The sequence below is a fragment of the Corvus hawaiiensis genome, chromosome 16 (assembly GCF_020740725.1).
Source record: "Corvus hawaiiensis isolate bCorHaw1 chromosome 16, bCorHaw1.pri.cur, whole genome shotgun sequence".
NCBI lineage: Eukaryota > Metazoa > Chordata > Aves > Passeriformes > Corvidae > Corvus > Corvus hawaiiensis.
The window spans coordinates 7,011,012-7,038,876 of NC_063228.1; the positions used below are offsets into that span (position 1 = coordinate 7,011,012).

General features: G+C 56.0%; 3 protein-coding genes across 5 annotated transcripts; 1 reads left to right on the plus strand and 2 right to left on the minus strand.

Moving 5' to 3' along the window:
• Window positions 1–137: 137 nt before the first annotated feature.
• Window positions 138–9,858, minus strand: FLII (FLII actin remodeling protein). The gene is made up of 30 exons (XM_048320549.1): window positions 9,735–9,858; window positions 9,002–9,112; window positions 7,829–7,900; window positions 7,630–7,710; window positions 7,229–7,314; window positions 6,925–7,086; window positions 6,718–6,821; window positions 6,443–6,618; window positions 6,206–6,363; window positions 6,014–6,098; window positions 5,541–5,688; window positions 5,276–5,409; window positions 4,952–5,164; window positions 4,692–4,871; window positions 4,536–4,618; window positions 4,381–4,455; window positions 4,080–4,163; window positions 3,841–4,012; window positions 3,654–3,758; window positions 3,257–3,448; window positions 2,843–3,031; window positions 2,609–2,748; window positions 2,269–2,494; window positions 1,929–2,083; window positions 1,748–1,808; window positions 1,536–1,664; window positions 1,350–1,456; window positions 1,065–1,170; window positions 917–982; window positions 138–740 (listed from the first exon to the last, which is right to left on the minus strand). Exons 1-30 carry the CDS (start codon window positions 9,795–9,797, stop codon window positions 606–608), a joined length of 3,798 nt encoding a protein of 1,265 aa, XP_048176506.1. The 5' UTR covers window positions 9,798–9,858; the 3' UTR covers window positions 138–605.
• A 66-nt stretch (window positions 9,859–9,924) lies between these two features.
• On the plus strand, window positions 9,925–14,683 carry MIEF2 (mitochondrial elongation factor 2). 2 transcript variants are annotated; one of them, XM_048320553.1, is made up of 4 exons: window positions 9,925–9,964; window positions 10,504–10,678; window positions 11,152–11,329; window positions 12,341–14,683. In XM_048320553.1, exons 2-4 carry the CDS (start codon window positions 10,511–10,513, stop codon window positions 13,384–13,386), a joined length of 1,392 nt encoding a protein of 463 aa, XP_048176510.1. In that variant the 5' UTR covers window positions 9,925–9,964; window positions 10,504–10,510; the 3' UTR covers window positions 13,387–14,683. The 2 variants fall into 2 exon arrangements, with proteins under 2 accessions (XP_048176510.1, XP_048176509.1); XM_048320552.1 differs by lacking the exon at window positions 9,925–9,964 and adding an exon at window positions 10,055–10,167.
• Window positions 14,684–15,750: 1,067 nt separating this feature from the next.
• Window positions 15,751–27,863, minus strand: TOP3A (DNA topoisomerase III alpha). Of its 2 annotated transcripts, none has more exons than XM_048320493.1 (20): window positions 27,549–27,863; window positions 26,941–27,187; window positions 25,473–25,532; window positions 24,850–24,923; window positions 24,149–24,224; window positions 23,518–23,626; window positions 23,102–23,245; window positions 22,433–22,603; window positions 22,119–22,219; window positions 21,911–21,985; window positions 21,714–21,796; window positions 21,387–21,594; window positions 21,038–21,223; window positions 20,739–20,868; window positions 20,289–20,402; window positions 20,043–20,208; window positions 19,415–19,558; window positions 19,014–19,136; window positions 18,048–18,769; window positions 15,751–16,660 (listed from the first exon to the last, which is right to left on the minus strand). In XM_048320493.1, the coding sequence occupies exons 2-20, from the start codon at window positions 27,118–27,120 to the stop codon at window positions 16,482–16,484; spliced, it is 3,045 nt and encodes a 1,014-aa protein (XP_048176450.1). In that variant the 5' UTR covers window positions 27,121–27,187; window positions 27,549–27,863; the 3' UTR covers window positions 15,751–16,481. The 2 variants fall into 2 exon arrangements, with proteins under 2 accessions (XP_048176450.1, XP_048176449.1); XM_048320492.1 differs by lacking the exon at window positions 27,549–27,863 and adding an exon at window positions 27,511–27,538.
• Between the last annotated feature and the right edge of the window lie 2 nt (window positions 27,864–27,865).

Below are 27,865 nucleotides of genomic sequence, written 5' to 3' on the forward strand. Positions count from 1 at the left end.
AATATCAACTGCCCGGGCTGCAGGTGTTTGCTGAGCCATGGAGCCAGGTCAGTGCTGGGGTTCCCCTGAGCTGCAGAGGGGCACGATCAGCGTGGGGGGTGACCCCATTTTGGAGTGAGTCAGAGCCTGGGACAGGGTCGAGGTGAGAAGTGCAGCCTTTATTGGTATGATCCAGATGGGCTGATCCCTGCTGGGGGTCCATCCCCCAGGACAGCAGGGACCAGCTGTAAGGCCCAGGGCTGAGAGCCCCTCACTCCCCCCGTTCTCCTAGCAAAGCATCCTCCCACCCAAACTGGAAATCACTCCTCTCCCCCAGTGGCAGGGGGAGCTCGGCACTGGTTAAGGGCAGCAGCATCCCCAAGCAGGGCATGGCAGGGGCTGACATCACCCCGTGTGCCCCCCAGGAAGGGAAGGGGCTGAGCTGAGCCCCGTGCTGGGAGAAGGGGGGACAGAGGGGCAGCCCCAGTGATCCCCACTGGCCCCGGCTCGGGGGGAGGCGGCTCCAGGCCGAGCCTGGCTGGGTGCAGGCGTTGGCGGCAGCGTGGGGTGCTGGGGTCTGGCCGTGCCGGGGGGGCCGTGGCCGGAGCACCGGGTGCCCCCGGCCCTTAGGTCGGTGGCTTGCGGAACACACTCCAGGCGTGGAAGCAGCGCGTGAAGGGCCAGGGCTCGTTGCCTTTCCGCACCAGCCGGAGCTTGCGGGGATGCGTGGGGTCCTTGGAGCGCATGTGCTGGATGTAGACCTGGGGCAGAGCACAGCCGTGGGGGTCCCGGCCCCTTCCCACCTCCAGAGCTGGTATTCCCCAGCCCAGAGCTCTGCACCGCCCAGAGCTCTGCACCACCCAGATCAGGGCCCCAAGGGGACATGGAAGTGCCCAAATCCTCCCCCACGCTGTTCCAGGATGGAGGGAAGCCTTACCTGGCACGCCTTGAGGCTCAGCTTGATCTCCACCTGGCTGGTCTGGGTGCCCACCCACATGTAGACCTGCAGAAAGGATCAGGAGCCAGGCTCAGCCCACAGAGCCACTGGGAGATCTGGGCCCAGGACAGCCTCATGCCCAGCTCACCTCCCGCCCATTGTCCAGCAGCATGATGTCATCATCAGCCAGGTCATCCTGGCAGAAATCTGAGCACTTTTCTGACACGGAGAAATAACCTTTCTCATTGGAGCATCTGTGGGGAGATGGACAGGGACAGCATCAGGCATGAAGTTTGTTAGGACTCTGCTCGTGCAGAGGGAAGGGACGTGATGGTGCAGCTGTTTTGGCTGGTGGATTCCCAAGGGGGATGGGCTCTGTAGGAGGAAGGGAACCAGCACAGACTGGAGCCTCCCTCTCCAGGCCAGTGCCCACCTGAAGAGCCGTGAGTGCTTCATATAGTCTGCATCTTCATCGTAGGGCTTCTGGCCCCCAATGCCCACCCAGAAGAAGTTTTCAGGCTCTTCTCCCTCGTTGATGACCTGCAAGGGCAGGAACAGGGCTGAGCGTGGCCTGGGTGGTCACTGTCACCCAGGTGAGGTGGCACTGAGGCCCACTCACCTGTTTGCTGTAGGAGTCATCAAACATGTGGTTCATGATGTCCTCAGCCAGCTTGGCCTCGTCAGGGTCGGCCGCCCTGCCCACCCAGGTGTAGACGATGCCCTGGTTGTCCGTGCTCTCAAAGGGCACCTGGGGGAGTGCAGAGTCAGGGCTACCCAGGGGGGCAGGCAGGCACCCAGGCAGCCCTGAGGATGCTCAGCCACGAGCAGTACCTTGAGGATGAAGCAGAACTCGGAGTTGAGCAGAGCAGCGTCCGTGTTGATCTGGATGCACCTGGAGACCCCGAGGCACAAATCAATGGGAGACCCGGCAGCTGTGCCCACCAGCAGGTATCCCACCTGGATCTGGCACCTGTGGGTGCTGGCTGGCCTGGAGCAGCCCTGGGGCACTGACCTGGTGCACAGAGCCCCGCCGTTGGTGCGGATGTGGTACAGGCTGGGCTGGGGAGCGCTGACCCGGTCCTTCCGCTTGCCCCGGTGGATCACAAACCTCCTCTTGAAGTGCGAGAGGAACTTGGGGTTCTCCTGCTGCTGGGTCATGCGCACCACCTGGGCACGGGTGGGTGTCAGCAGGGCAATGGGGACCTCCCAAACACAGCCCCAAGTCCAGCTGCACCCCCTGCCAGCCCCCATCTCTGCTGCTGTCCCCTGCCTCAGCCTGAGGGGCAGAGAAGGGATGGGGAAGAAGAGAGGTAAAGCTGAGGCACCCCTGTGTCACCCCCAAACTCTGTCACCTCCAGTTTGCCACGGAAGTGACTCTCAAACTTCTTCTGGAGGCTGAAGGTGAAGGTGAGCCAGCCCATGTTGGAGGCCTCCCGGCCCTGCCAGAAGTAGACGATGCACTGGGAGTCTTCCTCAGGCTGCTTCTCCTCCTCTTCTTCCTCACCCTCCTCCTCCCCTTTGCCTTCACCCTTCTTCTTTTTCTCCTCATCCTCCTCATACTCCACTGGCACCCAGTACCTGAGGGCAGGAATAGGGAGTGCTGTGAGGCATGGGACAGTCGGGAGGACTGGGCAGGGAGGTTGGGGACAAAATGGTCCACCAGCCCCTGAGAGGGGACGAGCCGGGTGTCACCTGCACAGGAAGACGTAGCAGTCGTGGGTGTGGAAGTGGCCAAACTCCTCCTCAGGCAGGCGGGTGAATTTCTTGCCTTCCAGCACGAAGCCCTCCATGCCATCCAGGTCCTCGTTCCACTCCTCCATCAGCTGCTCCGCCTGTGGCCCCATGTGCTCTGTCAGCCCCCCAGCCCTTCCATCATCAGGACCCAGCCCCATGCCATGGGGGATTCATGGGGGTCCCCAGCCCTACCTCGCTGAGGGGCATGGGGGGCTGGCGGGGCAGGAAGAGTGCCGTGAGATCGGCCTTCATCTGGTCCTTCTTCTCGGCGTCCTTGCGGACCTTGCCGGCCAGGCCGCCGTCCTGCAGCACTGTCTCAGCGTTCCGGGTGTAATCCACGTGCAGGACATCGTCCCAGTTCTTGAACTTGGACTTGAATACCTACATTACAGAATCATTAAGGCTGGAAAAGACCTCCAAGATCATCGAGTCCAACCTGTGACCGATCCCCACCTTGCCAACCAGACCAGAGCACCGAGTGCCACGTCCAGTCACTCCTTAAACACCTCCAGGTGTTCGAGGTGTAAATTGGGGAGCAGGTAACACACCCTGGGTCACAGCCCCCTCTCGGGCACCCAGCAGCCATCCGAGGGATCCGTGCCCTACCTGGCACTCGGTGCCCTCCAGGTTCCTGGTCACCATGGCGTGCTTGGGCCGGTGCAGCATTGTGCACAGCTCCTGGCTCAGCTTCAGCGCCGCCGCCCGCACCAGCCGCGATGACTTCCTCCCGATCCAGATGAAGACGTCGGACCAGCAGTCCAGGATGTACACGCTCTTGGTGTCCAGCAGGCTCTGCAGCTGAGGGCACCACAGGGAAGAGGGGGTCAGGCACTTGCAGGCATTCCCAGCTGGAAAACACCCTGCCTGCTCCCGACAGAGCAGAGCATCCCCCAGCTGGGCGCTGCTGGCCGAACCTCCCTCTCCCAGGGCACAGCTGGAGGCAGAAGGGACACGAAACCAGTCTCACTGGTCAGACTGGGAGAACCTCCCCGCCCCATCCTACCAGGCGCATCTCTGGCATCAGATCAGCCTTCAGCCTCTTCTTGTGCTCCACAGAGAGCTTGTAGTTGATCTGGGGCAGCTCCAGGTAGCCCAGACCAAGGCCGACCTGCAGAGGGGATGGGGACAGATGTTATTGGGGGCTGCAGGACCCCAGCAGTGCTGGTGGCCCTGTGGATGCAGCTCCCCACCTTGTACAGCTTGGGCTTGTGGGGCTGGAAGTCATCGGGGACACAGGCTCGGATCTCCTCGGGCTGCCCCCCCAGCACCTCCCAGAATTCGGGGGTCTCCTGGCCCTGGGTGAGCAGCGTAATCTCGGCCTTGCCCTTCCGCTCATTCTTGTTGATCTTCTCAGCAAAGAGCCTGCAGTGGGAGCAGGTGAGATGGCAAGTGTGGGCTCCCCACACCCCAGCACCCCCACCAGCCCTACCTGGCCTTGGTGGTGCTGCTCAGTGTGGCCTGGCTCCCACGCCACACCAGGAGGTCGAGGCCATGGTCCAGGAGGAAAACAAACCTGGTGGAGAGAGGTGAGAGGAGTCAGGAGAGAGTGCGGTGTGCCGAGCATTCTCCCCATCCTGGAGGTCCCTGCAGGGCACCAATGGGGGTTTGAACCCAAATCCTTGTAGGAAGGTGCAGGAATAGCCCATTTGCACCACAGAACTGCAGCTATATTATCTCAGGTGGACCCTGCTGAACCTTCTGCAGGGACTCTGTATCCCCTGGCCACTCACCGGGGGTCCAGGGATGTCCCTTTCAGTGCCACCGGCTCCAGCTTGACGTTCTTCTTCCCATAGACACGGTACAGCCTGGGGAAGGGACAGCCATGGTGGGACATGGGCACTGCCTGCCCCATACATCCCCCCCCAGGCCCTGTCCCCAGCTGTACCTGGTGACATACTGCGTGTCCTCGACAGTGAAGAAACCACTGGCCGTGCCACCCTCGATGTAGGAGATATCATTGTCGAAGACCTGGGGGCAGGAAGGGGTTGATGGTGGGACAGGAGGGGCTGGGGGCTACAGGGGAGCTGGGGGTTGGCCTCACCTGGAGGAACTCTTCACTTTCATCCCCCATCTCCTCCCGGATGCTGCGGCACTCGGCCCCCAGGTAGTTGCGGAGGTTGACGGCGTGGATGGCAGAACAGGCTTTCTTGTCCAGCGTGGCCTCCTGCCCAATCCAGTAGTAGATCTCCCAGTTGAGGGAACCGTTCTCATCCAGGAAGGTCTGGGAAGGACAGGGTGTGAGATGGGATGGCTGCAGCTCTGGGCAGGGGATGTGGGGGACCCTTGGTCCTCCCCGAGTACCTTGAGCACAATGTAGCAGTCGGCCTCGTAGAACTTCCCGTGGAAAGCCTCGTCCACCAGTGTGGGCACGAAGTTCTCGATCTGCCAGACACAGAGGCCAGGCAGCTGCCCCACATCCTCGCTGAAGAACTCTGAATAGTCCAGCTGTGGCTTCTCCAGGCCCTGGTCCCAGCGTCGTGTCTTCAGGTCTGGCGCCTTCGCCTCCCCACTCTCCTGGGGGACGGGCACAGGTCAAGTTAGGGACAACCAGAACCCTGCTGGCACCCAGGGTAGGCCACGGACACTGTGACGCCCTCAGGGCCCCTCTCCCACCCCAGACCCTACCTCTATCTTCTTATTCTTCTCCTGGGCCACATCCGACATCCCCTTCAGCACCTGCTTGGCCTGGTCATCCTGGGCAGAGTCCTTGCGCCGCCGGAGCCGCATCTTGCGGGCCAGCGGGTCCTTGGTGCTGCTCCCTGGGCACATGGGGACAGGGTGAGAGGCAGCCACGACACTTGTGGGGCACTCTAAGGAGGACTGCTCATTTCCCAGCCTCTCCAGGGCTGTGCCAAGGCAGGGGCTGTGCCCCCCATCCCTACACACGTACCTGCAGCAGCGGCTGCGACGGTGGCGGGGGAGGCTCCGGCCAGGCGGAGCTGGTTCTGCAGGGAGAAGTCGATGTTGTACCACTCCGAGGACCGATCCGCTGGCTTCGGGGGCATCACCAGGTTGGGGTTCTCACGCACGTCCAGGACCTGCCAAGGAGGGCGCAGAGACCTCAGTGAAGCACCCGCTCACAGGGACATCGAGGATGTGGCATGGGATGGAGATGTCTGGAGCACTCCAAGCTTCAGTGAGATGGATGTGGAGGGAACCCCAAATCCACGGCCTGCCTGGGCTGAACCATGTGCCAGAGTGCAGGTATGGTCCCTGAGCTCCCCTGCCCTCACCTCATCCACCCCATCCTATAGCCCTGGGATCCCAGGGAGGTGCTGGGGCTGTGAAGGACAAGCACCAAAGCAGAGAGGTGCTGGGGCTGTGAAGGACAAGCACCAAAGCAGAGAGGTGCTGGGTGCTCACCTCCACATCCGTCAGGAAGTGGATGGCTTCTGGCAGCGTCACCAGGCGGTTCTTGTTCAGCACCAACTTCCTCAGCTTGGAGCACCTGTGGGACAGTGATGCTGGTGACAGGCCAGCCCAGGGTGACCTGTGACCACACAACCTCTGTGTTCCCTCCTGGGGACAGAGCGGATCCGGCTGTGTGTTCCTTACCTGCACAAACTCTCGGGGATGAGCTCCAGGTTGTTGTTGGCCGCCATGAACTCCTCAAGGTTGGTGAGCTTGCCGATGCCCGAGGGGATCCCGTCAAAGTCCAGCTTGTTGGAGTTTAGGTACATCTTCTTCAGCTTGGTCAGCTTACAGATGGCCGACTGGGGAAGGGGGAGATGGTGGGGTGAGGGAAAACCATGGAAACACAAGCAGGGAGGCCATGTAGGGGCAGGGACATACAGGTAAGGAGGTGAGCTGGTTGCGGGACAGGTTGAGGGTCTCCAACTGAGTCCACTGGTCAATGCAGAGGGACAGCTCTGTGATCTGGTTGCTGCTGAGGTTGAGGCGCCGCAGGCTGCCCAGGGTGTAAAGACACTCGGGGACACGGCTGAGGTCGTTGCAGGAGAGGTCCACATCTGGGGGAAGAGACAAGGGGGTGACTCCACCAGCCAGACCCACACCAGGGCTGGGGGAGCCCCTGGAGGGTTCTGTGGGGCTGGATGCCCCAGTCCTACCTGCCAGGCTCACCAGGCCCTCGAGGCTGGTGGGGAGGTTGCTCTGCGTGCGCTGGGTGTTCCGCAGGTGGAGGGTCTGCAAGGCCGTCATCGCCGGCAGCTGCCTGTGGACCACGGAGAGCCAGAGGGCAGAGAGAGCGTCAGGATGGAGCAGGCACCGCCCCAGCCCTGCCTGACTGGGATCCAGCCTGGGAAGCGGGGCTGTACCGGAGCTGTGCGTGCAGGAGGGGGTTGTTGTTGAGGATGAGGGTCTGCAGGTGGACCAGGCGCCTCATCTGTGGGGGGAGACTCTCCAGCTTGTTGTCACTCAGGTCCAGGTAGAGCAAGTCCGTCAGGTTGATGAAGAGCTGGTTGGGGATGGTGTCGATGCTGCAGGGATATGGGGAAATTATGGGCTGCCTGGGACCTGCACCAGCCCCAGGTCTCCCTTGAGGAGGGGCAGAGAGCAGGACCCAGCAACAGAGGTGGCCATGGCCAGGAGGGGGAGATGGTCACCCTGGTCTGGACCCACCTGTTGTGGCCAAGGTTGAGGACCAGCATGTTCTTGGCATTCTCCAGCTCCCGGGGACACTCTGTGAGCTGGTTGTAGCTCAGGTCCTGGGAAAATGGGAGCACAAAGCAGCTGTCACCCTCTGCCCCAGGCCCAGCCACTACCACCCAAACCTGAGGACTGAGGGCTGTCTCCAGGGGCACAGCAGGAGCTGGACCAGCACACAGGGAACACAGCCATGGCATCAGCCTTTAAAGGAGGCACTGCCAGAGGGTCATCCTGCCAACAGCCACCTTCCCTGCAGCTCAGGCATGGGCTTGGGACTGGTGTTCCCAAGGAGCACAAGGAGCCACCAAGGTGCAGGAATGGGATCCAGGAGTCTGAGCTGGCTCCTGCATCAGCTGAGGAGACTCTGCACTCACCAGCACTGAGAGGTCATCCAGCTGGAAGATGTCATCAGGGACTCCCGAGTTCTTCAGGCTGTTTGCACGAGCCACGATTGCCTGGAAAGGCGAGAGAGGCAGGAATGCAGCTGCCTGCTGAGCCCCCAGGTATGATCCTTGTGTGTCCTCAGAATCCAGAGGTGCCTGGGGACCCCTGAGGCACGAGGGGGACACTCACCCGGAGGCAGGGCAGGCCGGAGAGCTCTCCGTGGAGCGTGGTGAGGCTGTTGTGACTCACGGAGAGGTGCTCCTGCAGGGAAAACACAGACAAGCCCTCAGTGAGCAGAGAGAAGAGCTGGGACTGTGCAGGGCAATGGTTGGGCCCCCACATTGATGTGGAGGCTCCTCCATCCCAGGAGAGCTGGGGACCTGTGAAGCCCTGTCACACCCAGGGCTGCTGGGACACTCCCAGGCTCAAACTGGTTGGTTGGCCCAGTGTGCCTGTGCTGCCTCCACATCCCTCATTTCCTGGGCTAGCCCTGGCTGGACACCTCAGCCCTGCTGTAGGGTTTGGGGTGCTCTGGGATGCCACCAAGCTGGCCTGTGGCAGTCCCACACAGTCCCTGTGCAAACAGATCCCAGTTCTCGAGAACGCCTCTCACTGGGTGATCCGGAAATGGGCAGATGTGGACACTGCTGGGGTAGGAGGAATTTCCCCGGGGGAATGTTTTCCTCTGAGCATCACCAGCCACGGCTGTTGCCTACTCAGGAAAACAAGGAATTGGCAGGCTGTGGGTGTGATGTGAGGATTTGAGTCTTGCTGTGGCTCCCAAGAACCTAGCAGGGGTGGCGGGAGCGTAGCTCTGAGTAGCACAGAGCAATTCCCTGCACCTGGCACAGGGACAGGGACTTCTAGCAGCATTTAAAGCAGTGACTTTGTCTGACACTGACAGGATGAGGTCCTTGACGTGCTGTGGACACCACCAAAGCCAAGCTGAGCCACAACTCCACCAAGGGCCTGGTTGAGCTGCCCAAAAGCAAAGCCAGGCAGCTGCCAGCTCCTGCTCTTTATATACTTTAGCAAAGGAGAAGGGAAAAAAGCCCCAAAAACCTTGATCCTCTCCATTTTAAGCATCACTCTTCCCTCCTGTTACAGGGCAGAGGATCTAAGAGTGGTTTTTAGTCTGGTTTTCTAGAAAAAAAAAGGTGAAACCAAGTGCAAGTCCATCTCAACCCCATTCCCGACAGCTCCTGCATCTGATTTCAACCACACATTGTAGCTCAGTGCTATTATTAGACACCAGAGCATCCGCCACTGAGCCACGAGGCTGGCAGGGAACAGGCTCCCGTCAGATCTCACAGCCCCAGTGGGACAGGGGAGCCCCATTGCATCCCAAAACATGGGGCTCACCAGCTTCTGGAGGGCAGCAAGCTCCTCGGGCAGGTAGCACAGCCCCGTGCGGTTCAGCTTCAGCCAGCGCAGGCTCGTCATCGCCTTCACATGCTCCGGGAAGTATCCGCCCTGGAGAGGAGGAGGAGGGTGAGGAAACCACCTGTCCCATGGGATGAGGATCTGGGGACTTCAGGCTGACTGATGCTCTGTGGTCATGGGAGGTTTGGGATCGAGCAGTCCTATGGGACTGGGAACTGTGGGGTCATGATGACCCAGTCCTATAGGACTGGGAGCTGTGGGGATTGGGATCAACCAGTCCCATAAGATTGGGAACTAGGGGGCTGAGATCACCCAGTCCTAAGGAACTGGGAGCTGGGGGGCGGGGATCGATCATTCCTAGGGGATTAGGAGCTGGGGGCCATGGAGACCCAGTCCTACGGGACTGGGAGCTGGGATCGCCCAGTCCTATGGGACTGGGAGCTGGAGGCTCGGGGATCACCTGTCCCTCTGGGACTCCGTGGGCTGGGGGCCGGGTTGCCCAGCCATAGCGGCTTGGTGGGGGTCACGGATCGCCCGGCCCCGCAGTGCCCACGGGGTCGGGACCGGGGCTGCCCCAGGTCACCCACCCCGGGCGGGGCCGGGGCCGGGATTCCCCCGCCCCGGGGGCCGAGCCAGGCCTGACAACCCCGCGGGGCCCGGGCCCGCTGCGGCCCTGGGGGCCGGGCTGTCCCCCGCTCCCGCTCCCCCGCACCTTGAAGTCGTTGCCGCTGAGATCGACGCCGCGGACGAAGGGCAGGACGCCGGTGGCCGCCATGGCGGAAGGGCGGGGGGACCCTGCGGCGGCACCGCGCCCCGCCAGGCCCCGCCCCCGGCCGTGACGCACGCGGGGCGGGGCGGGGCCGCGCGCTACTTCCGCGCGCGGGCGGGCGGGGCCTCGCGGTGCCGCGCCCCCATTGGCTGGGGCCGCGCCGGGGGCGCGCGGTGAGTGCGGGGCGGGGGGCGGGAGGCGGGAGGCGCGGGTCCCGGTGCCCGGTGCCGGTCCCGGTTCTGGTGCCGGTGCCGGTGCCGGTGCCCGGCCCGGCCGCCTCCCCTCGCTCGGTGGGGTGGAGGGGGGGCTCCCCTCCTGGGGCCGCGGTACCGCCCCAGCGCCGCAGGTGCCTCGCGAGGCTTTGCGGCAGGGCCGGGTGAGGAGCGGGTGACTCTTCCCCGGCGTGTCCGCTCCTTGTCCGGGATGCCCCTTCCTTTCCTGGGCTGTCCCTTCCCGGCGGTACCCGTTCTCTGGGGTGTCCCTTCCTTCCCTGGAATGCCTCTTCCTTCCCTGGGGTGTCCCTCCCCCGGGGTGTCGCTTCTCCGGGTGACCCTTGCTCCCTCGCCGCAGCCAGGCGTCCCGGCGGCGGCGAGAGCCTTTGTCCCGGAGGAAAGCGTGCCAGTGGAACCCCTTGTTCCCCAAACCCCCTCGTCCGCGCCTGTCCCGGGGAGACAGCTCCCCCAGCCCGGGCTGACACTCCTGTTCTCCGCAGGGCGACCATGGCGGCGTTTTGGCACCAGCGGGGCAGGCGGCAGGAGAACGGCGGGCTGGGCAGTGTCATCGACGGGCTGGGCAGCGTGTTCGACGTGCTGCTGGCCAACGCCAGGCTGGTGCTGGGCGTCAGCGGCGCGGCCGTGCTGGCCATCGCCACGCTGGCCGTCAAGAGGGTAAGGCTGGGGCGGGGATCAGAGCGCGGGAAGATGCCCAGAGAACTGGGCTGGCCCCAGTGTGGTGGGGCAAGATGTGCCACAAACCTCGATGTCTGCTCCTGAGCTGGTTCTTTGCATGTGGCACAAATGCCACCGGTGCTGGCAGCAGTGCCATGGGCATGGAGCTGCCCGCTCCCACCCTGTGGGACCATGCATACCTCCATGTTCCGTTTGCCTGGAGCATTTGGGATACAGTATCCCATCCCAAAAGGCACCTGGGACTTAAGTTGTATTTGGGTATCTGTTTCCCACGTAAAACTCGCAGGAACATGACGTGCACCTTTGTGGCCCCCCAGACTGGGTGTTTTTCTGAGCAGAAGCCTTGAGTGGGGCTGTTCCCCCATGTGTGTGCTCCTGAGGGGCTGTTGTCACCCATAATTTGGGGGAAACAAAGACAACAGCTTGCCTGCTTGGGTTTTCCTTCCCTCCAGCTGATCGACCGAGCCACCAGCCCTCGGGATGAAGGCGATCCCAAAGCTGAGCAGAAGTCCCTGGAGGAGAGCTGGCAGGACTTGGCATTGATCAAGACACCACCAAAACCCCCCAAGAAGCAGAGAAGGGAAGACCTCAGCGAGCCTCTGCTCTCTCCAGCTCGGCCTCTGGTGCCAGGTGAGGCTCACAGTGCCCAGTCAGGAAGATCACCTTGATGTGCTCGGGGTGGCTGTGCCGCTGCTCCCGGCAGTCCGGGAGCTCCGTGTTATTTTTAGCTCGGTGTCCGGAAAGCTGACCCGACTGAGCCTGCCCTCCTGGGAGGCTCCTGAGCCACGGCCCCTTTTTAGGCAATGCCTGTGGAAACAGGACCTCTGATAACACCCAGGGTGTCCCGGCCAGCGCTGCAGGGCGGGGGCTCTCGGGGTTTGTTTCCTCTGGAGTGGTGTTGGCTGTGCTCGTTTTCTGGGTCAGCTCTGCCTGCAGGAAGGTGTTCTTGGGACCTGCCGCAGACAAAGGCTGCCTTGTCTGGCTGCCCACGGAGATGGTGTTTTTCCAAGTGGGAAACAGGCCCAGCTCGGTCCAGGCCATGTCCTGAGATACTGGACCCAGAGCAGGATCGTTTTTAGGATCCTTGTGTGAGAAGGTGGAGGGGCAGGCACTGATCTTCTGCTGACCAGTGACAGGACATGAGGGAACAGCAGGAGCTGTGTCAGGGGAAGTCTAGGCCGGTTATTAGGAAAAAGGCACTTCCCCCAGAGGGTGGTCGGGCGCTGACCAGGCTCCCCAGGGAATGCTCACGGCCCCAAGGCTGCCAGAGCTCCAGGAGTGTTTGGACAACGCTCTCAGGGACACAGTGGGATTATTGGGGTGTCTGTGCAGGGCCAGGAGTGGGTCCTTTGTGGGTCCCTTCCAACTCAGCATATTCTGTGATTCTCTGACCCTGGCAGCAAGTCCCTTGCCTGGTTCCCATCTCTAGCTGAGAAGTGAGGCTGGGAACAATCAGGTTTTGAGGTTGGTTTGGGCTCTGGGGGGCTGGGAAGTGCCATTAGCATCAGAGGGCTTGGCGGGGGCCATTGTCACCTCCAGAGGGGTGGCCTGAGAGCTGGGCACCCAACTCGTGCTTTCCCCTCTGCTGCTGAGGATTGCAAATGATCTACTCAGAGCTGTGACTTCATTCCTTGCTCACAGATCCCAGGGGCTGCTCTGCCCTTCTGGAGGCTCCTCAGGTCAAGTCCAGCCCTGGGTGCTGCCTCACGCTGCAGGAGAAGCTCCTCTCACACAGCAGCCAGCTGGCCGTGCCTGAGATCCAAGTGTCCCTCGTCCTGCAGCTGGCCAGGAGCATCTGCACCCAACTGCAGAACTTCCTGCGGAGCAAGTACCCGGAGCTGCCCTTCGGCCGCTTCTTCCTCAGCGGAGCCCTGCTCGACGGCCTCGAGGTCCTGGCAGCTGACCACATCCACCTCATGCTCCCGGTGGTCCTCGACGCTGGGCTCTGGAGCCTCATCTCGGGAGAGGACACTGTGGTGAGGAACCCCCAGCACTGGATGATCAAGAGGATTGATCTGGGCTATTTCCCTCGTGGGTGCAGCCCCTGGGACAGGTTCATCGTGGGCCGCTACCTCTCCTCCAGTGTGCTCAACGAGACCCTCCACAAGCTGCTGGTGGCCTCCATCAACTGGCCGGCCATCGGTGGCCTGCTGGGCTGTGCCATCCACCCTGTCGTGGCCTCCCGAGACCTGAAGCTGGAAGTCAAACACGATCAGGTTGAGCTGAGCATCACCCTCTTCCCAGTGGTGGAAATGGAGGACAAGGTTCTTCTGGCTGTTCCTCCTGAAGGACTGGTGGAAAACCTCTGGCTGGAGAGCTTTTACAGGGCGGAGGTCTCGAGGGTGAAGGAGCTGGATGCCGGCGACTCCGGGGCTCGGCAGCTCTGCCTCCGCATCCTGAATGCCGTCTGCAGGAGCCAGCCCAGCCTGCACAAACTGGGCGGCAGCCCCGTGACCCACGTCATCCTGCACCTCAGTGACACTGCTTCAGACTGGGCAGAGGAAAGCCTTGCTGACAGGTTCCAGCAGGTGCTTGAGGAGCTGGTGGCCTACCTGGAGAAAGGGGTCCTGCCTTCCTATTTCAACCCCAAAATCAACCTGTTCTCTGGGCTGTTGGAAGAGGAAATCGATGAGATGGGCTTCGTGCTCTACAGGGCCATGTCTGAGCCAGAGGTCCTGCTGAAGTGACCTGTGTGTCGGGAGCTCCTGAACGTGGGGTGTTGCTCCCCTGCCTGCTGCTCCCTGCTGTGAGGGCTGTGATGCTTCTAGGTGACTAGTCAGTAAGAGGCAAAGTTCTTGCACTTTATGAGAAAAAAAAAAGTTTCCTGTGTGAATAAAACGTGCCTGAGCAGAGGTGGGGGCTGGCAGAAGGAGCCTTTGGCTGGGAGGCTCTGCCAAACGTGGGGTGAGGGCAGCCCACACTCACAGGTGAATTCTGTCTGCTGGGAGCCAAGTGAAGCATGTTTGGTTCCCAGTGTCCTCTGCCTGTCCCAGCGGTCAGGCTCCCCTCACGCTCTGAGACCAGCTGGAGCAGAGCAGCCCCTTCCTGCTGCTGTGTCCTGCAGACCCCTCGGGTGCAGCATCCTGGGTGGGTCCTGTCACCAGCACTGCACGTGGTCTCACTGTGCCAGCACTTGGGGCAGAGGGGGAGCCTCACCCACCTGTAGGGATTTTGCCAATCCAAAATAAGCCCCGTGGATGATCTGGGTTGTTGTCTGGGTGCTTGATGGTACAGCCATAGCAAATGGGGCTGGGGGTTTATTCCTTGGAAACCCTTCCAGCTGCCAGAAGGGGCGAGTTCAACCCTACCTCTTTGTTCTGACAGTGTTGGCTCTGCCCCGAGGAAGGGGCCCTTGTCCCATGCAGTGTTTTGCTGGAAGACGTCCGGAAAAAGAGCTGCTGGCCCTGGGGAAGCTCCTGGTTTCAGCTGGAGGCTGCAGCAGGGCTGTGTCCTCTCCCTGGTGGGTGGGTGGCTGCCAGTGTCTGTCTGCAGGTACTGTGTCCCCTCCTAGTCTGTCTGGTCACCTTTTCACACATGTGTTGCTGCTGTCTTGATGTCCTTTTTCCCTGGAGCCCCCCGGTATGGGGTGGGGATGCAGGGCAGGAATGATGTTGTGAGCAGAGTGCTTGCAGGAACTGAAGTGGTTTATGCTTTTTATTAAGAAGATATATTTTGTTTGGGTATTTTGTTGTTTTTTTTCTTTTCCTTTGAGTGGCTGCTAGTAGGGTTTGGTCTGGCTCTAGTCCCAGAGCAAAGGAATTTATTCTTATATTTAATGGGAAGAGCTGGTTTTGCACATGGGTGGAGCTGGAGGAATCCTGTGGACTCCACTGTGAGCAGCTGTTGTGGTTTAGGTTTCTTTACAGCTATCTTGTTTATGGGAGGAAAAAAACCTGCTTTTCCTCCCAGTCTGACAATTACTTTGTTCTTCCAAACCACTTCCCAGGTGTTAGTGATGAGAATAAACCTTCCCTGTGCACACTGGTTCTCTGGTGTCAGCTCTGTTTTGTCTCCTTTCCCCTGGTAAGGGCTGAAGTGACCCCCCAGCTGTGGTGGCCTTCTTGGGAGCCACCCAAGGCGTGCTCCTGCTGCACGGAGAGCTTGGTGTTGGTAAGATCCCATCCTGCAAAGTCTTCCTCCTCCTCTTCCAAAGCCCTGGACCCACAGAGTGCCTGACTGCCGTGTGGACAGAGCTGTCTGGACACTGAGCTTGTACCACTTACAGGGCTCAGCTGAGCATTGACCAGGGTTAGACTCCTAAAGCTGGTCCTGGCTGATGCCACCTGCTCCCTGTGTCCTGCACAGCTGCTTCCCACTGCTGTTGCCATTCCAGGGTGGCTGGCCAGGCTGCTGCCCTGCTGTGGCTCAGCAACTGCATTCCAAAACCCTGTAATCCTGTTATTTTAGCCCAGGGTGTGTATTCTTAGGCCACGGCTGTTAATGGTGGGAGTGAGGGGTGCAGAGAAATGCGACCCAAATTCTCCTGACTTTCTGCATGGATTTAGGCCCGACAGCAATGGACTGCTGCAGAGTTTCAGGCTCTCTTTCAGACCTGTGCTGCTGTGGCTCTGCTTCCAGCTGCCCTCCAAGTGCTCCAGCCTCCTACCCGTCCCCTCAGTGCTGACCCCAGGAACTGCTCCGTGCCCAGGAGCAGGATCCTGAGCAGCACTGGAGGTCCTGGCAGCAGAGCACATAGGAATCCTGTGGATCTCCCTCATTTCATGAACAGAGGAAGCCCCAACAGCGAGGGGAGAGGCAGCCTGGCTTCCCAGGGAACTTCAGTCTGAACTCAGAACAGGAAAACAGAGCCTCCCTTCAGCTCAGCCAGCTCTGTCTGTCCCGGGTCAGCAGATGCAGCTGGTGAGATAAAAAACACTTTTCCCATCTCTTTGTAGCTCACTTCTAAATTACTGTGGGGAATTTCTGCCAAGAAAGCTCCTGTATTGTTTCAGTGATTGGAAAGAGCAAGATTTGGCTGGATGCTTTTACAGTAAAAGCTTCACTGTTTTATGTAGGAAGAAATAATTAGGCAGAATTAAGGTGTCACTGCATCAAATTTAAAATTTAAATAATATTTTAATAAGAAACTTAGTAGTTTGACAAAAATAACTTTCATCAGCTAGCAGCATTACAAAGGCATGTCTCAAAGTTTGAGGAAGAACTTGCCTTCAAATTCAGGGACCATCTAAAATGAAGGTTTTTCCTGAGCACTGCAGCTGAGCTCCTCCCAGGGCAAGCACCAGATCCAGCTCCTCTGCACCTGACCCTCCTTCACTAGCAGGGACAACGCAGGTAAGGATGACAAAAAAGGAGGAATGTTGCTCAGGTAACATCAACTTAGAAGGGAACTTAAATTCCACACTGTGGAAAGCCAGGGACTGAGCAGAGCTCAGCAGCCCTGGTGTCTGTCCTGGTGGCCCTGATCCAGCTCTTCCCTGTATGGAAAGGGCAGGAACAACCACCAGGATGGTGCAGGGGGACAATCCAGCACAGTTTTGTCCATAGACTCAGCTTCCAAGTGCTTCCTTGAAATGTTCAGACTATCCCAATCTGCTCAGCAGAAGAGCAGCTGGAAACAAAAGCTGGTAGTGGAACCACTTTCCCAAGCTGGTTGAACCCTTGCTGTAACAAATGGCATCCCTTGGCAGGAGCAGCCTGCAATCAGCCCTTCCAAAAAGCACTCAAGGGACTTGTTTCCAGAGTCCAGTTCCTTGTGGCAGAGGTTGCTCCTGCAACAGTTCACAACCCCAGTCCTTCCAGGCTCTCATAGGTCCATCCCAGCTCAGTGGTTCTGAGGGCAGGTTTTCCTTGTGTGCCCAGGCTGGTGGCAAACGCTGCAGGTCCGTGGTTTCTTGGCAGCAGATCCTGAGGAGAGACTGCCTGGTCTCTTGGCCTTGCTTCCCAACCCTCTGGAGTATCCATTGCTGCCGAAGTGGTTCAAAGAGTCATCTCCAGAAGGGCCTAGAGATAAACAACTTGAATTTACAGATCTTTGAAAACATAAATAGGTGACAAACACATGGTAAATTCAAAATAGCAGATGAAGGATTCTCAGATTATTCCTGAACCTACAGTTGCTTCAGACTTGTCTGAACAGTGAAATGTTACCCATTTGTCTTGCAGCATTAGAGACATATGGGAACAGCACAGGGAAAGCTGATCTGCCTGCTGGCATACCCTGGTCTGCAGCTGAAGCAGAAACAAAACATGGCAGAGAAGAACTTGGGGTTTAAGTAGTTTTGAAAACTTGATTTTACCCCTTTAGGCCCAAATGTCTGAGGAGGAGGAGGATCTCTCACAAGACCACATATCTCCCTCTGTACCTGGTTATGTCTCTTTTTTGTCAGCTCTCTCTCTTTTGCATCCTTATTTTGTCATTATTTTTGTTTTCAGCAAGTTTCCACACTCAGTTTCATCTCTGATCAAAGCTCCAGCATGACTTGCCCTTTCCCTGCACCCCTAAACTAGGGCAGAGGGAGCAGCACAGTTTCCCTGTGGAAACTGGATTTCTGGCATGCCAGAATGGGGTTAGAGATCTCCAGAAGTGGTGCCACAGCTCCAACTCTGGACCAAGTCAGTAACAGCTCTCATAAAGCTGAGCACTGTAATTTGGGAAGACAAATTCCCAAACAGACTGTTGGAAAGAGTGCTGGGCTTTATCCAACAAGTCATGGACAGACAGAGGATGAAGTTTACTGCACATAGAAGCCACGCATCCTGCTTGGATGTGTGCTGTGGGGATGTATGCTGCCAGCACTTGGAAAGGTAAGCCAGACTTTGTTGTTAAGAGCAACATCTGAAGCGCTGTAAAGCTGCCGACAGATGTTTTGAAGACAAACTGTCATCTGTTAAATGTATGGACCTCTGGAGATCAGCCAGTTCAACCCCCCTGCCAAGGCAAGGTCACCTGGAGCAGATGACACAGGAACGTGTCCAGGTGGGTTTGAATGTGTTCAGAGAGGGAGACTCCCTCACCTCCCTGGGCAGCTGTTCCAGAGCTCTGCCACCTTTAATGTAAAGAAGTTCTTCCTCATGTTGATGTCAAGCTTGTAGTGTTTTAGTTCCTGGCCATTGCTCCTCATCCTGTTGCTGAGCACCACAAAAAAAAGTCTGGCACCATCCTCTCAGCACCCACCTTTGAGATATTTATATGCATTAGAGATCCCCTCTCAGTCTTTTCTTCTCTAGACTAAACAGGCCCAGCTCCCTCAGTCTTTCCTCATCAGAGAGATGCTCCAGACCCTGCATCATCTTTGTGGCCTCCACTGGACCCTCTCCAGCAGCTCCTTGTTTTGTTCAGCTTAAGAAGAGCCTCCAGCCCTTGTGCCTCCCCCCAGCCCGGCCATACCTGGTGCCACGTTCTCATCTGCCCACTGGAAGAAGCCGCACTGCTGCTCGCGGGGCTTGGGGCAGGTGTGGAACTGCCGCCCCTTGTTGGGCCCGTCCTTCTGCACGGTGCGTGTCACGGCAGGCTGGTCACAATTGCACACTGCGCCACCTCCAGCATCCCGGCTGCTGCTTCCCAAGGGCTCTCTCCCTCCTCTTGGGCGCTGGAATCCCGCTGCGGCTCTTCCAGCGGTGGGCTGGAGCCGCGTGGAGCTGCGGGGAGCTGCGGTGCCTCCATCCTGTGGCTGCTCGTCAGCCCAGAGGAAGAAGTTGCAGGTGCTGGAGCTGCACTTGTAGAACTGGCGGCCGCGGTTGGGGCCGTCCTTGCGCACAGTCAGCAGCAGCGCCTCGCTCCCGCAGTTGCACACCACGGCATTCCCATCGTCTGGAGCGACTGGAGGAGCAGCCCTGGGGGTCCTGGAGGAGTTGATGGAGAGCAGGTGTCCCCGTGCCGGGTTTGAGGTCCCCCTGGCTTGCCTGCTCTCACTGCTGGCTCTGTTCAGGGAGTGGTTGGCCTGCAGGTGATGCCCGGGCTGGGTGGTGGACAATGCAGGTTGCGATGATCTGTGCAAGTACTTAAGGTCCAAGAGCTCTCTCAGCATCTCATCGCAGCCTCCAATGCAGCCAACAAACTCCAGAGGCATCACAGGGGGAACGCTGCCTTTCTTGAATTTAAATTTCAGTCTGCAAGGAAAGGAAGAGTCAAAGTCTCCTAGTTTCTCATCAACAGACCTCAATTTAAACTTGAATTTTTATTTATTGTTTTGATTCTGCTATATGGAGACCAGTTTCCCCAACCCCTCTTCTTTCCATCCCCAAGCCAAGTGCTACTCCAGCTTTCCGAGACTGGAATGGAAAATGGTTGTCCAGCCTAGCCCATGGAAGTCTCTGCCCCAGTGTCCAACAGGGGATAACTGGCATGACCCACCTGTGAACTGGATGGGGTTTACACACATCACAGATGCTCTCATCCCTGGTCACATCCAGCACGAAGTCAGGGAACCAGACTGCAGTTTTACAGGCTGGATAGCCCATGCAGCTGAGGTAGAACCTGCCGTGGGACAAAGGCACTGGATGAGGAAAAGGCAAAGTCGAGACAGTCAGGGATCCATTCCTGTGTCTTCTTAGCCGTCAGAAATTGTCAAAACTGCAATTTTTAAGGGCAAATACCCACTTGACAAGAGGTTCAGCTGAGTCCACACAGCTCATGTAGCTGGTGGAGTCAGCAAGCTGCAGCCCAAGGTTTCCAAGCTTTTACCAAAGGAGGTAAATGAATGCCTGGAGAAACACAAACCAACACAGGAGGCTACAAGAGGGAAGGTCACCAACCCGCCATTCTTCCTGGTCTTCAGGACCATGTCACTGTTGCACTGGGGACACTTCCGAACAGAAACAGGCGTTTCTGGGTATACCTCATCCTGCTCTGGAATTTCTGCAGCTTCTCCAAAATACTGAGCCAGGGCCTGGTCCAACCTGTGAAGAAATGAGCAGAGCATCCTGTGTGTCCCTGCAAGGAGCAATCAGGTGCTGCAGTGACTCAGAGCCTGCTGCCCCCCACACAGCCCCTCTGAGCTTCTCCACGAGTACACTGACTCAGCGCCACATTTCTGGAACAGGAAAGGTGTGGCTACAACATGAGAGGTCAGTGCATGCTGCCATCCCCAAATTTAATCTTAATTGCTCATCCTGGTTTAAACCCTTAGCTGTCAGGAACTCCTGACAGCGTGCCAGGCTGCGAGTCATCCTTTCCCATGCAAGTGCCTACACACAGGGGGCAGAGCTCCAGGGAAACAGTGTGACAGGATCCCTCATTCCAGGGAAACAGTGTGACAGGATCCCTCATTCCAGGGAAACAGTGTGACAAGGTCCCTCACTCCAGGCTGAGCTTCAGATGAGCAGCCAGCAGCTCCCAGCAGAGCAAAGCAAAAGGAAGAGGGAGGGCAAAGGCAGGACTCACTTGTTGGCTCTGGCCACAGCTTCAATGAAGACTTGCTTGTACTTTTGGACCTGCTGGTGCAACACTACAGATTTGTCTTTCTTCCCCTCACAGATCAGTTTTAGATCAGCCTCCAGCTCAGCTCGAAGGTCAGGCTTGGACATCTCATAGCCCATGGAATCATAGCCTGAGGAATATATGGAATGGTAAGCGAAAGGAAGGAGCAGGTAAAGGACCCTGCCATCTTTGTAAGGGCTCTTCCCTCACCTTCCACCAGCCCCATGCCCAGGTGGCCGGGCAGGAAGCGCTGATCTGCTGTAAGCCCCACGTACATCCGCGTCTTGATCGTCTCGATGTGCTCGGCATGGGTGGCATCAGTCCCTGGAAGCAGAGAGATATCAGTCAAATCAAGGGCCAAGGAGTGATTTCCCCTGTGCCCAGGGACAAGGACACAACTTATGGTGAGGAGCAGCACTGCCCTGGTGCCCCACTGGCACTGAGGCCAGCAAGCTGCTGGTGGCACACCCTGGACATGAAACTGCCCATCTCCCTGGGTACTGGAGGTGCTCTGCAGGCTCCTGAGGATGTTTGGACTTTGCCCTCTATATCCCTTTATTATGCACATTTAAGTGATTTCTTATCTGCAGCAACATTTGGAGAATTCCCTGGGGAGAACTCCCTCTGCCAAGAGCGAGAGGCCACGCTGCCCACACTGACCAATGCCGTGTTTTTCCATGAGAGCAATGAGATCTGCTTCTGTGAGGAGCAAGGGAGGACTGGTTTCCCCATCCACCATCTCCACCGTGGTGGGCTGAAAGCGAGACCCCTTCTGATACAGCGGGATAACCTGAAGGGAAGGAGAATCTCTTTGAAAATGCTTCCTGGTCCATTCACTCAGGACAAAGGCTCTGAGTGAAACGGCCAGAAATGGTCAAAAGATGTTTTTCAGAGAGGTCTGAAGTTGGCAGTGAAGGGCTACTTCAGCCTCTCCCACTTATGTCACTCAAGGGGATTACCTTATCACTCCACTTGTCGTAAGGATACACTTCCAGGTAATTTCGGGCCAGGATCATGAGTCCTTGAGCAATGAATTGCTCGTTGGCAATGTCGATCTCCACGGTTGTTTCCTGTCCTTTGGCATCTTGAGAGCAGCAAGCCAAGAAGTGGCGCACGATGAATTCGTAGAGTCTCTGCTCATTGCCCTGAGATCGAACAGTGGGAAGGGTCAGTGTCCTCCCAGGTTAACAAGACATCACAAAATCAGTGGGAACTCAGGTGAGGATTTTCTGCTAATGACCATGTTAAGACTTTTATCTTTATTTATCAAGCAACACAATCCATCCAGCTCCCTCTGGTTATACCCACCTGCAGGTTGCTGGTGTATTTTGTGGGGTGAATGGGAGGGTGAGCCTGATCGGATTTGGTTCCACTCCGAGGGGTTGGCCCACCCTGATCCAAAATCCTCTGTGCAAACTCTCCCCAGTTTGGGTCCTGTGTTTGCTGTTCTACCAAGGCAGAGAGGTTCAGCTCCTTGGGGAAAATATTGGTCTCGGTTCGGGGGTAACTAATGAACCTTAGGAAGAAAGACAGGAGAGCACTTTGAGAATTGCTCCAAGATGCTTCCCATTTTGGACAAAAGGCCATTTACTTTTAAAAGAATTAAGTTTACCAAGCCAAGTCTTGCTTTCTTACCCTTTAGTATAGAGTTTTTCTGCTAATGTCATCGTTTCCTTTGCATTTATTTTCAGTTTGCGGGAAGCCAATTTTTCCAGTTCCTGCATTGGGAAGAGCCAGAAAACCCAAAAGTATTAGTGGATAATTCAGAGCAGTGAGTAAAACATCTGTTCAAAGTTCTTTTCAGAGAAATTCTTCCCAGAGTTCAAACATACCACAGTGTCCAGGGGCAGGGGCCTCCATTTGCTCTTTGGCTTGCTCACAACATCAACAACAGTCGCTACTGGATCCTAAACACAGTAAACAAAACCCACATCTCCTTTAGGAGTTTACACAAACTGTTCTTTAAAAGTCTTGAACAAGACAGATACAGGGAATGTTTGGCTGAATCTGGATTATGCAACTATTTACAAGCTTTCCTACCTCCATACACATCTGGTAAAGGACCAGGCACGCTGTGTGATTGAAGAGCCGGTTCCTCTTCCAGTTGAAGACCACACTGCCATCTTCATGGTTGTGGGTCACTGTGATGGACAACAGAGCTGGCTGATAGAGGAGCCACAAAATGGAAATACCACAAAGGCACTTGGAAACCTTCCAGCTCTGTTCAGTGGTCACGGCAGAGGAAGAGGAAACCACCTCTACCGCATTTTGTGTTTGTTGCTCCAATGTTTTTCCTTTCTATCCACATCAAACCCTCCAAGATGGAGCCCAGGGCTGTGTTTCCCCAAACATACCCTTAATTTTGAAGAAGACTTCAGGAACAAAGGCCTGGATGGCTTTGAAGCGTTCAACTACAAATCCCAGTGTTGGGAACTGGCAGCTGCCGTAGCTGATGAGCTGATCTGCTAAAATATCAGGGAAGATCTTCCGCAGCCTCAGAGTCTGGAATCTGGTGAAGGCAGCACCTGAGGAAACAGAATGGGCACCAGAACTGAATAGTACAATGTTGAATGATAATCACAGCACTTCAGATCCTTTTAATAATCTGAGCATTAATTTTACTCTGTTTAATACTCAGTTGAAGAAGCTTGTCAGTATTGCACGAACTATAAACTTAATTATTTGCTTAAAGGAGAGATTTCCTCCTTTCAGGAAGAATTTCTTCACAGAAAGGGCTGTTAAACATTGGAATGGACTGCCCAGGGAGGTGGTGGAGTCACCATCCCTAGAGATGTTCACAAAACAACTGGCTGTGGCACTCAGTGCTCTGGTCTGGTTTACAAGGAGGGGACTGTCACAGGTTGGACTCAGTCTTGGTGTTGATGATTCTCTGATTCAAAGAGCACATTTCCCGTAAAACACAAAATGTCATTTAGTTGTATCTGATCTAAAAATCAGGTTTATGACACTACAGAGAGCATTTCTGCCTTGTGTTGAGGTTGCAGTAACAGATGTTCACGTACCTATCCTGAGGTCCAGCTCCTGCCTGACGTCGACGGCATCGCTCGTTTTTTGGTCGGGCTGGGTGAGGTTCTCGCAGGCTGATCTGACAGCATGAAGTGTGATCTCGGAGAAGCGGGCTCGGAAAACCTGGAGGTTTGGCTTTACTGCCAGATACACACAGAAGAGAAATCAGAGTGACTCAAACACCAATGGAAAGGAGCAATTAATAAACAGCTATTGTTGAGAGAGTGTGCTGTCAACTGATTCTACAGCTTTCCAACAGCTGGATGCATTTCTGATCTATCAGAGCCACATATTGATCAGAATTAGCCAGCATTTAACCTGGACACAATAAAATTGAGAGTTTTCCTCCGCTAAAGGAGTTGTTGAACCATCAGAACATTAAAACTCAGACTGATGAAGATGCTCTACACACCAGCTCTGCACACATGGATGATCTCAAAGCCGATGTTCTCTCCTTCTCGATCACAGTCAGTCCAGATCACCAGGGCTTGGCACTGCTGGATTTCTCGTTCAAGGGTTCTCTGAGAGGAGAAAAACAACACAAGGAGAACATTCCAGGCTGCTTGCTTTGTCATTTAATTTCAGAATGACTCACTGAACACGAAACGCAACGTGTATCCATGGAGATGGGTTGTTGCAATAACATCTTGTTATTGTGTGTCTCAGGAGATCAGGCAGCTTTCAAAAGATTTGAGTCATTTATTTACATCTAATTCTGTTAAAAGCTTGGCTTGGAGTGAGATGTACCACAATCTGTTTTCTAAAAATGTCTTTTTCTATAAAACTGAGACACAATCACCGATTCCACCTTGTTGGAAAAAAACATTTCTATTTTTAGCTTTAGCACTACTTGTACATGAGAAGAAGAGTTTCAATGTCACAAATGAACAGCATATATAGTCCTAGGAAATGTAGGAGGAATCTGCTAAACTGCAGAAATTTGAATGTTAAGGACAAAGATAAGATCATCCTTCTGTCTGGGACAATATTTGTTTAACCAACCCCTGAGCTCAGTTTCAAGGAAAGTCTTAACCATGATGTACCTTGATATCCAGGTAATTTTCAGGGCAATACTTCTCAATTTCAGCATCAAAAAGAGCTAAAGGGTTGCAGCTATGCCTGGAAAACAGAGGACAAACATGTGTGCATCACATAAACTAAAACACACATTTGTGAGACACTAACTGGTGCTCTCCAAGTACTGGAATTAATGTATTTTATTACAGGCCTCGTCTCAGACAATGCAGAGCTCACATGAAATGCTGAGTAACATTTAAAAGCAACAGAATGAAAAACCAGCCAGAGAAAACAGCAAATCTGGAAGGCAACAAGCAGCTTCTCCTATTTGAAGCCCAGAGAACAAAAGGAGGTAAGGCAGAGAAAGAACCTTGCTTCCCAGAACAGCTCCTAGCTGAACAAAGAACACATAACCATCCCATTTTGGAATCAGTTTAATTCCCTGCCTTGATGTATTTTAACCAGTATTACATCTTTAGGATTTTTTAGCACTCTGAAGACAGGAATTTGAAACAATATTTTGGCTGTTTCGTATAAAATTTGGAACTTATCACCCTGCTCTGAGTTGGAGTCCCTCCCTGCCCCCTTGTCTTTGAGGTTGCCGTGTCCCAAGGCTGTGTGAAGGAGGTGCTTGCAGTGTTGAGGATGAGAGCAGGAGGTGACAGGCCCCTCTTGTGAAGGGCAAGAGGTGACAAAGCCCTTCCTGCCAGGGGCATGAGGTACCAACCATTTGCGAAATGGCATGATAAAATCATGAGCCAGTAAATGTCCTGACACGGATGTCATCACCATGGTAACGTTCTGCAAGAGACAGAGCAAGGAAATTAGTGCCCATCACTCACCAAAAACTACCCACAGCCCCCAAATCTCCCTTGGGTTCTCAATTTACATTATTAGTGACACCTTTCTCCTGTTAATCATGGAATGGTTTGGGTTGGGAGGGACCTTAAAGCCCATTCACTGCCACCTCCTGCCATGGGCAGGGACACCTTCCACTATCCCAGGTTGCTCCAAGCCCCATCCAACCTGGCCTGGGACACTTCCAGGGATGGGGCAGCCATAACTAATACATCATAACAAGCTCTATCCATGGCCTTATCCTCAGTTTTTGTAGGAAGCTCCCAATTCTAAACAGCAATGTGGTTTTGACTGACATAAAACCAGAAAGCTGAAAGATTTAGAGCAACAAAACAGGTGGCTGAGCCAAGAAAACAACATCTGACTTTTCCTCATCTCTAGGCAGAACATCCCCATGGCTGGAGCTGTGTTTTGTAACTCCTGACAAATAGCTTTTATTAATTAGTATTTGTACTTCATTAATCCAGCAGCAGATTGAGAGAAAACTCTTACCTGGCCAAACATCTGGTAGTCGTATTCATAGATCTTGTTGAACTTGGAAAACCCTTCTCTCTGGAAGGAAAAGAATTCCTGAGTTTCTGGCTTTTAACAGAAAACAAATTCTTAATTTTTTTTTAATTAATTTTTTAACAAGAAACAAATCCATCCCATCTCGCTTTATCCACACTGGGATGGAGGCACAGGGCAAAGGAAAACCAGGTACTGGAGCTAACAGGAATTGCAGCAAGGGGATGGAAATCTCCTGTACCATTTATGGAGACACTGAAACGGTGATTTCCAAGGTAAGAGGATTTTAAACCATTCCTGAGGGTGATTCCACGGTTATCTCCCCATGGATAATGAAGAACTGATTTGTTTAATGGGGCTGGCCAGTGTTCAGGAACTCCTGACAAACACCTGTCCTGTTCCAAGTGACAAGTAGTGTCCCCAGGGTTACCTCCCACCTAAATGGGACTCATGGAAGTTTCTAGATTCTGTATTTGCTGCTTTTTTTACAGAAGCAGGATGATTTCTTCATTGGGACTGTCAGCGCCCAGGTTCTCAATAACACCTTTTATTCAAATAAAGGAGGTTGGAGCCATGTGGGGGTCAGCCTTTTTTCCCAGGTAACAAGTGACAAGATGAGAGGAAGGAGCCTCAGGCTGTGCCAGGGAAGGTTTAGGTTGGACATCAGGAAGAATTTCTTCATGGAAAGGGTTATCAAGCATTGGAACTGCCCAGGGAAATTTGGAGGCACCACCTCTGGAGGTATTCAGGGAGTGACTGGAAATGGCACTCAGTTCTCTGGGCTGGGTGACAAGGTGGGGATTGGTCACAGGTTGGTCTTGATGATCTCAGGGGTCTTTTCCAACCTCAACGATTCTCTGATTCTGGTCTAGAAGCACCTTCTAGTTCCTAAGTTTGGAAACAGCAGGTGATTATGCAAACTGTTAACGGTCACAACCCAGAGCAGCAGGGAGGAGAGATCTTTCAATTCCTCTTCTCCAAACCATAGCCTGTTTTTGCTTTATTTGGTGAACTCCAGTAAACCCTGACGCTGATGCTGCAGAAGTGGTGCTTTTGGACAGGAAAATGCATGCCAATGGGTGGTGTCAGTTTCTGAAGCCTCTATCACACGCTGCTAATCCAGGAACGACCCAGAGAGCCCTCACCATGGAGCTCAGTGCCTGGGGAAGGCAGCCTGGGCAGAGGGGGCTCCCACTGGACTTAAACCACAAGGATCTGAGACTCCCAAATACATTTGGGCAAGCGGTGTTCGTCCACAGAACAAAGCCATTCTTGTACCCTCGTGTGTTCAGAGACACAAACAGTGCCAAGTGTGGCACGTGCTGACGTGAAGTGTCCATGCCAAGCTCTGCCAAGAGTACTGGGGCTGCCGCACATGCCATGGACCCTCCCCAGCCAGCTAAGCCACTCCTGTCCGTGTACCAGGGAGCAGCACCATGTGGGGTGTTCCTACCCGCCGCATCCTGCTGTTGGAGAGCAGGTCAGCGATCCCTCGGGCAGCATCGTTCTTCTCCGCCACGCACAGCACCTTGCGGATCCTCTGCAGCGCCAAGTCCTCGGCGGCCCGCGAGAAGAAGCGCCAGGGCTGGGGCAGCATCCTGCCCCTGGTAAACAGCCGCACGTAGAGGTTCATCACAGGAGGTAAAGCCAGCTCCCGCGGGGACAGGGCATGCTGCTGCTCCGCGTCCGGGGGCCGGATCCTGCCGGCATGGAGAGAGATGGTTGATGTCACCGCTCGGCCGCTCAGCCTTTAACCAGCCACGCCGGGAGGCTCAGGGCAGCCCCCCCGGCGCCGCACGGGGATGGAGAAGGCGTCACCCTCCTCCGGACACAGCTGTCAGGGGGTCCCGCATCCTGTCCCTCGGCCCTCTCCTGCCCTGCAGGGGCTGCCCTCTCCCCCTACGGCCGGGGCAGCGCAGCCCCCTCGCCACCCCTGATCCCCCCGGGCTGTCCCTCAGCTGGGGCAGCCCCCTCCCTCTCCCTTCCCCTTCCCTTCCCTCTTTCCCCCCCGTTCCTCCCTCACCGGCCGATCTCCCGCGCTCTCCTGTCGCTCCCCCTTACCGTCACGTCCTGCCGTAAAGCGCAGCCGCGGCTGCGGCACAGAACTACAACTTCCAAGATGCCCCGCGGCGTCCCCTGTGTCCCCTCCCGCCGCGGCCCCGCCTCGATTTTCCCGCCGCCGCTGGGCCCGTCCCAGGATCGGTAACGACAAAGGGCGACGACGGTAAAAATAAACAACTCCAGCTGAGGAAGAGGAGGAGGCGGTGGCCTCGCTTCCTGCCGGCGGGGTCGGAGGCCGCGCGTCATGTGACTCCAAGATGGCTGCGGGGCCGTGAGGAGGCGGCGGCTCCGGCCATGGAGGCGGCGTGAGGGGGACA